The 9041-nt window shown below is 49.3% G+C and overlaps 1 protein-coding gene across 1 annotated transcript; it reads right to left on the minus strand.

The window, feature by feature from the left end:
- Positions 1–2051: 2051 nt before the first annotated feature.
- Positions 2052–4815, minus strand: LOC135917437 (transmembrane protein 223). Its single transcript, XM_065451005.2, has 2 exons — positions 4198–4815; positions 2052–2510 (listed from the first exon to the last, which is right to left on the minus strand). The coding sequence occupies exons 1-2, from the start codon at positions 4649–4651 to the stop codon at positions 2215–2217; spliced, it is 750 nt and encodes a 249-aa protein (XP_065307077.2). The 5' UTR covers positions 4652–4815; the 3' UTR covers positions 2052–2214.
- Positions 4816–9041: the final 4226 nt, after the last annotated feature.

Here is a 9041-nt window from a genome sequence, read left to right on the forward strand (position 1 = left end):
ACATGGGAAACAAGGCACAAGCTGCACATTCAAATACGTAAAAACAACACATTTAACACTTCTGTAATAGATAATGTTCTTGGTCACAAATCACAAACTTGCATTGTTTTCGCATCTTTTATTACACTGTACATACACATTGGCAATTAAACATGTCAATGTGTGAGCCAAGACCAAAAATTTGAAGGACGCTTAAGCTTCGCCATTAAGAGTGGAATGCGATAGCATTCAAAGATCTCTGGCTGCTTCTCACGCTTCCCGGCAACTGCGGCGTATGTAAACGTAATGTTTACCAGGAAACGCTCGCGGAAGATGCTATGCACAAAGGCGGGCTTTCTGGTAGACTTGTGGCCTCTTACATGGGCCGCAGTGTGGTGCAGGCGAGTGCCATCTGGAACCGTTTCAAGGAAGTGGGCATGCCGCTCCGTGGACTCTCGGACATTTATACGCTGGCGTGCGCAAATGGCGGATGCTGTCTCTGGTCTATGCATTGTAGAAATGCTGGAAAAGGGTTTTAGTTTCGCGTAACAGAATTATATTTTCTCGTATATTCAAATTACAATCCAAGAGCTATCATGTCTGCAGGTTGTGTGTAAGTCGTAGTTTACTAGATTTTTTCCACATATTTTAGCTTCAGGAATTCAATTAGTTCAGTCAATTCCTTGCATCACATGGAAGGCCTGGGTATGTGGGGTTCGAAAATATTTTTGGCAAAACGGCGTCGGACATCGGACGGCGGATTTTCTGTGACATGGGCTCCTTCACGCTATCGCGTTAATGGGTCATTCTATCGCAACCCTAGTTGGGAACCGCGGTGCCAATAACATCGATGTGAGGTCACGAATGCCACTGGCGCTCTTGAGGAAACTCTTTTGGGTTTCTTTTGGCGTCGTGTCTGTGGGCTGAAAGCGCTCGCTGCTTCCACTGTGGTGCCGTCTTCTTGTGACAGCCAAGATTGGGACTGCCTGATCAGGAAGGCCACCGTCTTCTGTTGGGTGGATGTTTCTCTTTCGGCAGACAGCACCACCATTCATTTCAAAGAGAAAATGGTGGGACTTTCCCAATATGGAATCAATGCGGTGACACGTAAGACAGATTTATTCTGGACAAAAAGGGGGGGTGGGGTGCCAAGGCCATCCATTTAAACGTGGTATAGTAAGCAAAACCCACTGCGCACAATGCCATATCTTCACAATACTTTGCATGAATAAGGCTTAGGCTGGCCAAAAGAAAAATTCCTGTGCAGTGGAAGTGTGCAACATTGACGACGGTGAACAGGGGTCCCCCTGCGCCACCCCCTAGCTATGCCGCTGACACCGACCACCGGAATGTCGAAGAGTGAGTGGCAGTGCCGCCGGCAACATTTCTGTGGCACTTTGATCCACCATGATGAAGAGCTGGAAATGTTTGCATTTCGTGGCTCTCGTCTCGTTGAAGAACGCAAATTAAAGAAAACAATACCTTTGTTACAACCCTCGCTCCCGACACATGAAATATGCGAAATACAGTCCCTCATTGCAGCAAATGTTCTGTGCGCTTCAGTCAAGTGGGGATGGTGAAGCAAGTGGGTCACCTTGGTTATGGCTTCCAACCAAAAAGAGCTGCTGTGCATGCTAATGCGAAATTTTCATGCCAAATGCCCTTCAGCTTATAATCTGCATGTATTTGTTTGTTTGTCATGGCACATTTAAAACTATGAACTTACTAGGCCATTGCAGCACAAATGTATTATGTTTTTTAACACAACTGCACAAGATGTCGCGATGAATGCATATTGCCACCGTTCTACGTCTCCAGCATTCCGTAAACACAGTAGAGATAGTACCAAACAGAGCAGACGGGGATGGTGCATTATAATGAAACACCAGAGACGTAGACGGCAGCAGTAGTGCTGCTAGCGACAGCTTGTGGCAGTTTCTTCAACCACAAAGTGTCCTGAAGCTTCCTGCGTTGTGTGCTCTTCTCCTTGGAGGGACAGGGACACTATACATTATGTTGCTGACGATGCATTTTTCATCATCAGCTAAGTAACACACAGCATGCCACTGCAGTATATTAATATATCTGTACTTTAGTTAAAACTCTGCGTCACATTAAGATGGTGCCACGAGCGCTGCTACTCACGTTCACATTTCCGGTATTCCATAAACAGGTAGGCTAATTTCAGGCATCTCTCGCCTCCACAGTGCTAAAGGCTCTCTGGCTGCTTTTTTTTTACTTCAGCTTCCGCGCGACACCCACAGTGTAGTCGAACAGCTTGGGATGCGGGAAGACACCACGCTGGTCGAGCATGTAGTACATCCTGTGGCCCTTTATCTTGAGCGAGATGTAGCTGGACTGCTGGAGTCGCGACTGGCGGCAGCTGATGTGCTCCAGCGGAGTCTCGAAGGCGCGCAGCTCAGTGAAGGGCGCGTACGTCTGCACCAAGACTCGCTGGCCACCCTTCAGCAGCACGATGGAGCGCACGCTTCGCAGGATGAACATGCTGCTGCCCATAACCACCAAAGCGCCTGCGCAGTTAGAACAGACAGCGAATTCAATTTTAGGAGCTTTTTTTTTTTTTAAGTGCTCTTCGCATGAAACGATGTACGAGAGGCCTTGCAATAAGCTAGTTCAGGTCTCACGCACACGATGCCTCTGTTTGAGTGCATTTCAAGAATGAACTAGCGCTCTTACGACTGCATTTACTAGGCTTGATTACAAAGACGGCGCCGAATAAGACAACACACGAAAAAGGGGAACACGAGACAGCACGTAGGTGCACTAACAACTGAGTGTTTTATTTCTTGTGTTCCCCTTCTCCGTGTGTAGTCGTATTCGGCGCCGTCTTTGTAATCATGATTAACCAACTAGCCCACCAGCACATGCTCAGTGACTTTTATTGGCGCTAGAGTCCCTGTATATGCTTACCTAAACGGGAGCATATACAGATACTGTCGCTATTTGAAGGAACGTATGTACAGCCTCCCTGATTTTTAATAATATAGCGCGAGCGTCGACTGAACTGCTTATAACTGCTTATAACGGCGATAAGCGTGCAACAAGGCGAGAGTTCGCGCACGAGCCTTGTTGCCTTGTTGCACTCGCCTTGTTGCACGCTCTTTTTGCACGCTTATCGCCGTTTTAAAGCGCTCACCAGCAGTTCAGTCGACGCTCGCGCTATATTATTAAAAATCAGGGAGGCTGTACAAGCAGAGGCTGTAGCCTCCGAGATCGTGCTGGTGCACCTCTGTTGCGATCTGGAAACGGGGGAAAAAAATTCTGGGGTTTTTGCGTGCCACAACCAAGATATGATTATGAGGCACGCCGTAGTGGGTGGGTGGGGGCTCCTGATTAATTTTTACCACCTGGGGTTCCTTAATGTGCACCCAATGCTCGGTACAGCGGCGTTTTTTGCATTTCGCCCCCATCGAAATGCTGCCGCCGCGGTCGGGATTCGATCCCGCGCCCTCGGGTCTAGCAGCGCAACGCCAAAGCCACTAACTAGACCACCACTACGGTAGGGGGAGGGGGGGGGGGGGAGAGAGAGAGAAGCGCTGCATTGTGGAGGTTTAGCTTGTGACCAATCTCATGCGAAACGTGGGAATGCGCTCATTGGACGGCCGCTGAGAATACGTGAACAAAGCTTTTAAATTGAAGGGGAAAAAATTATACTGAATGTTGGGAGCAGAGCACTGGTTTAAATCGTGATTTTTGAATTTTTATTAATGAAAGTAAGTTCTTAAAAATCTGCAAACAAATATATGTGAGACACGCAATTTCTGATCCCGTATCACCGCACTATTACATCGCCTAAAGCAGACGAATCTGAAGCGGCTAAGTCGCAGAGCACGCAAAATCTTTAGTCACATTCGCAACTTATTGGCACACCTCTGAACATTTTGCAAGACACATTTTGTCCGCTTTGAAGTTAGGCGTCGGCGAAAGAAACCTTACATATTTGTGATATTGCTCGTTCACTGAGAGGAATAATTTGTGGGAACAAATTAGGGTCTTGAAAAAAAAACAGACTGTTCCCAACAGATACTAGAATTCAACATCGTCTTTCTTTCCATTGCATTAAAATTTACAAATGTGATGTCAAGATCCAACAGGTTAGGACGGCAACAGTTGGTATTTTGCGATGCAGCTGCTTCGCAAACAGAGCACAGGTTTTATCAAAGCCGAATATTGCAAAAGTTCGCATGCTACACGTACCGATTGTTGCGCAGAAGGCCGCCAGGCCGTAGCGATAAGGGTCGGTGGTCAAGCGCTCGCGGAGAAACTGCAGCAGTCCGCCGAACCTATTACTAGAGTCCGCGTTCGGTGGTGGACCATGCTTTGGATCGGTGATTGTGTAACAGACCTGAGCCATGTAGGACCAGAGAAAAACCTGCGTAACAGTGAACAACCGGAGAGCCGCGAACACATTGAACTTGTCGAAGCGATAGATCTCCGTTGGTTTGGCAACGTTCGTGTCCACTTCGAAAGGCAGCTTCGCTGACGGTTGCGGTGCGCCCTGCACAGACGAGCTGTTAGCACGGGTCGCCCGTAACGAGCTGCTGCAGCTGTTGCCGGCAGGCGAAGGTACGCGTGCTGCTGCCCGCACGCGCAGAAAGTTCGGCGTGAAACGCCCGAGTCCCTGGCATAACATCACAAGGCGCCCGCTCATCGCGTAGCTCTGTCCGTGATCAAAAATGACGACATAGACTCAACACAGCGCAGCAGAAGGAAACAAGCAAGCCCTCAACGCTCACGACTTCGTTGCTGAACTTGAACGGAGCTTCAACACACATTTGAAGGGCGCTGCCATTTTGACTAAAAAGTCGGATTGGCTTGGTCGTAGTCGATTCTAAGGCGTCGTAGTTTCGTCATAGAGAAAGAAAATTTCAACGTTTCGTGTTGGTAAAACGAAACTACGATATTCGCAACTTGAGGTAAAGCGCAAAATAGCACGTATACGTGCTATTTTGCGCTTTGTCTCAAGTTACGCAGTACCAACTAGCCCACCAGCCAGTTCTCCAGAAAATTCGGCAACGATGTGAAAGCTGCAGCGGTGCGAGTTCGACCATAGTCGCTGCGCACATTACGCAGATAAAGTGCCTAGAAAAATGTTTTCCAGGTCGCGCAGTTCGATCTTTCCTGATGATTCCCTGCTCCAACCTCCTCGGTGTTACTAGGGCTATTTGAGTTTACCTACACTGGCTACACGAGTGTAACACGTAACTAAATTGGCACCACCTCATGGACGAATTTTCGAAAGCGTAGGAGAGGCGACGGCCAGTACGGACGTGTGGGGCGGAAGTCCCATGCCGTTTTTCGCGAAGGAGCACTAGGACTGGTACCCCAAACGTCAACGTTCCCGTAGCAACCGCACTCCTGACACTCTATCTGCTGCTCTCGGCCTCTGAAAAAGGAAGATCACATGGGAGATCGTGATTTTTTGGTACGTGTCTTTCTCGCAGCACATTCCGCGAGACAAGCTGACTTTGGAGCGCGGTGTGTAAGCTTGAAAATCATGTTTAGGGTTTACGAGTGTGAGTGTCGGCCAGCAACAGAGGTACTCAAGTCTTCGTCGTCTTTTTCAACGTGCTAGCGCGGAAAAGCACAGGAGTGCGTCTGCTTCACTAAAACCACGGTGCAAGAATAGAAACTATTCTTAGACCATGACTGTCACAGAAGTTTTGTAAGCCTTGTTCTGAGGCGCGTCGGCAGCACACACTTCCGGCGGCTCCTACAGCAATGCAAGTGCAAAGCTCGCGCTGTCTGCTCTGGCAATAGGCGCAAAGGGAGATGGGACACCAACATGACTGCATTTCCGGCTTCGAAAACCTGACGTCAGGGCCTCTCCTATTTTGTTTCTTTCTTCCATGTCATACTAAGGGTTGTTTGATTAAGAGAAGGTACGTGCACTGGCACCACAAACGAAAACGGGCAGGTGGTGCCATGGAGGAAAGAGACAAAATCAGGGGCGGACTCTTATAACGGTTCAGAAAACGAACCGTTCACTTCGCTGCTTACGTCACTATATGTGCCACCCCAAGCCGGTAGTGGAAGGGGAGGACGCGACCAGTAGATGAGAGGGTGCCACCTCTGAAGTGTACGTCATTATATGACGAGCTAATCGAGGAACTGCAGAATGTTTCTGTTTGCTAAGTAAATGTAAAATATAATTTAATATTATACGGCAAGTATCAAAGCATAAACGTGTTGTGCCGTGCGTTTACACAATGCAGAAGTAAGTTATTAATGTCATTCCTTTTCACAGTGGCGTAGCTAGGTTGTCTGGCACCCGGGGCCCATAGGTCTTCTGTCAACCCCCCCCCCCCCCCCCCCCGGGTGTAGCCGGCGGAAAGAGGGGTGTCTTCAGACGTATATGACACTACCCACCCCCCCTCCACAGGCCCTTTGCACCCGGGGCCCACGGCCCCCCGGCCCCCCCTATTGCTACGCCACTGCCTTTTCAGCCGACAGACTGTATCGCAAGCGTAAATGATGGATGGATGGATGGATGGATGGATGGATGGATGGATGGATGGATGGATGGATGGATGGATGGATGAGGCTCAACACTTTGAATCGCGCGGCGGCGGCGCGTGCCACCTAGCCTCGAATGGTACTATATGCATGCATACCTATGTATCTACTCCTTTAATTTTGCGTTGATATTATCCACCAGTCAGATAGCCTCCGTTTAGTTATTTCTACCTGTCCAAAGTGTATTTTACCTTCACTGGCTTTAAAACACTAAGCTTTGAGTAGTTCCCCGTTACATTCAACTGCAGGGTGAAGTTGTTTACAAGCAACTATCAGGTGTTCAGCCACTTCTTCCTCCTCTCCACGCGCACCGCACAACAAGTCTTATCTCTTGGTATCTGGCTCGGCACGTTTTAGTCCGCAGTACACCTGTCCTGGCCTCAAACAACAGTGAGCTTCCCTTAGAGCTATCGGAAATATTTTCTTCGGCTATTTCTTGCTTAAACGTTCTGTATGTCTCTAATGCTGATTTGGTTTGCATCTCTGTTTTCCACATACCCCTCTCTGCCTCCTTAACCTTTTTCTTGACGCATGATTCCTTACCTGTCCCCCCACTGCTGCCCAAGTATTTGCTTGACAATTTTCTAGTTCGCTTCCTCCACCTTGTGCCATAGTAATTGAAAACGTTCCTAGCCCACCGCATTTCCCCCATTTTTCTCAATCGCTCCTCAAATGCTATCTTGCCACTAGCCTGTCTGCCCTCGAAAGAATACCATCCCAGATCCCCCTGCACCCCAAGATTTGGTGTCTTGCCATGTGTTCCCAGAGTGAGCCTACCCACACCACGTTGCCTAGTTTCCAACTGTGCCGGGGTCTCTGCTCTCATACATAGAACTGCACTGGCAAAAGTCAGGCCCGGAACCATTACCGGTAATGGTTCCCCCTTCCATATCCCTCGTACCACCTCGTACCTCTTGTAGTTCCACAGTGCCCTACTCTTCATAATCGCTGCACTTCTGTTACCTTCAGTCGTTACATATTTTTCGTACTCTGTCAGATGCTCAATTTCCCCCGCAGGGGCGTCTGCGTGAGCAGGCGTTTGGTGTGTTGCGACACCACGTACCCGAGCACACGAGGGTTGGACCCTCCCGCGTGTAGCCGTACGCGGCTTAGCCGTGTCCGGGGAAAGGGAGATCCCAGGGTTTGAGTCGATGCCGGGTGTTCGGACCTTTAAGGCCCCCCGGCGGAGGCAACATGCCTCTTCGGCCTCTGCTTCACATAGACGGCACCACCAGACTGACCCACCTGGGGGAAATCGGTAGTCCTCTTTTCCTGTCCTCCTCTCTGATCTTCATCTTTCTCTCTCGCCTTTTTCATCTTTCCTGTCTTCTCTTCACTTTTCCTCACTTCCGTATTCTGGGCTGCAAGGGTTAACCTGGTGTAATTATGCAACTTTGGGTATTTTATATTAGGTTATAGCGGCGATGTATGGCTAGCGTCTGCAGGCTTCCGATCTTGTAGCGTCGCCTTGTTGGGCTCGGTGGTGGGTGGTCACCATTGCCGCCGAAGTTTCCAATTTTTTTATGGCAGAAGCTTTTCCCCCATCGCCTGATCGCCCCCTGAAGAGGGGCCACACCGATGAACAATTCAACTTCTTTATGCAACCGAAAGTGTCTTTTATGCAACCGAAAGTGTCTTTTATGCAACCGAAAGAGTGTAGGCAGCAGATGGCAAACAAACAGGCTGGCGTAGCATTGGGTTGGCGGAGCTACACCTTCTCTACACTTTCTTTACATACACGTCACTCGCTTACGCTGTGGACCGTCACGTGCAGCTCCGAACATTCGGGTGTTTTCGGTGTAGTCGCCGTCGTCCATGTTTCAGAGCATTGGTTCAAAAGTACGCCCACTCACTTATTCTTGATACGTTGGCGACAGAGTGGGCGTAAGTTTGCGCGTGAGCTGGGATGGACGTGTGTAGATAACGTGCAAGAAGCTTACTTTGACAGGAAGCGGCGCTACTCCCTCTGTCACTGTGTAATGAGCAGTACTCGCTCTGGTCGACGTTCAGACGTTGAAGTACGATCTTTGAACGTTAGCGATTCAACGCTGACGGATGAGTGAATTTTTCCAGCGAAGCTGTTAAGGTCTACTTTCCCCACTATCGTGTCCGCGTGTAGAAAAAAAAATCCCGAAGATACTGCAACGCCACGCCGACGCGCGGCGGAGTTGACGCAGGCGTTAAGCGCTCCCCATACCTGCGCCGATCCCGAAGATAGTACAATACCGGACCGACCCGGCGGTGGAAGCAAAGCAGGTGTTAAACACAGGTGACGATGCATGGAAAAAGGGCTAAACCACAACGGCTACACTAGTTGTCTCATATGCAGAACTGAGAAGCGGATATTACAGCCAAGCTCACAGAGCAACCCGGCAATCTGTGCACAAGTGCAGCCATCCCTTACGTCCAAGGAATCAGCGAGGCATTGTCGCACGTATTTACGAAATACGACTTGCGCATCGCCCACATCCACACCAGCAAGCTCCGGAACTAGCTAACGAATGTGAAAGACAAGTTACCCTATT

This window comes from Dermacentor albipictus, chromosome 7, assembly GCF_038994185.2.
Source record: "Dermacentor albipictus isolate Rhodes 1998 colony chromosome 7, USDA_Dalb.pri_finalv2, whole genome shotgun sequence".
In the NCBI taxonomy this organism is placed as follows: Eukaryota; Metazoa; Arthropoda; class Arachnida; order Ixodida; family Ixodidae; genus Dermacentor; species Dermacentor albipictus.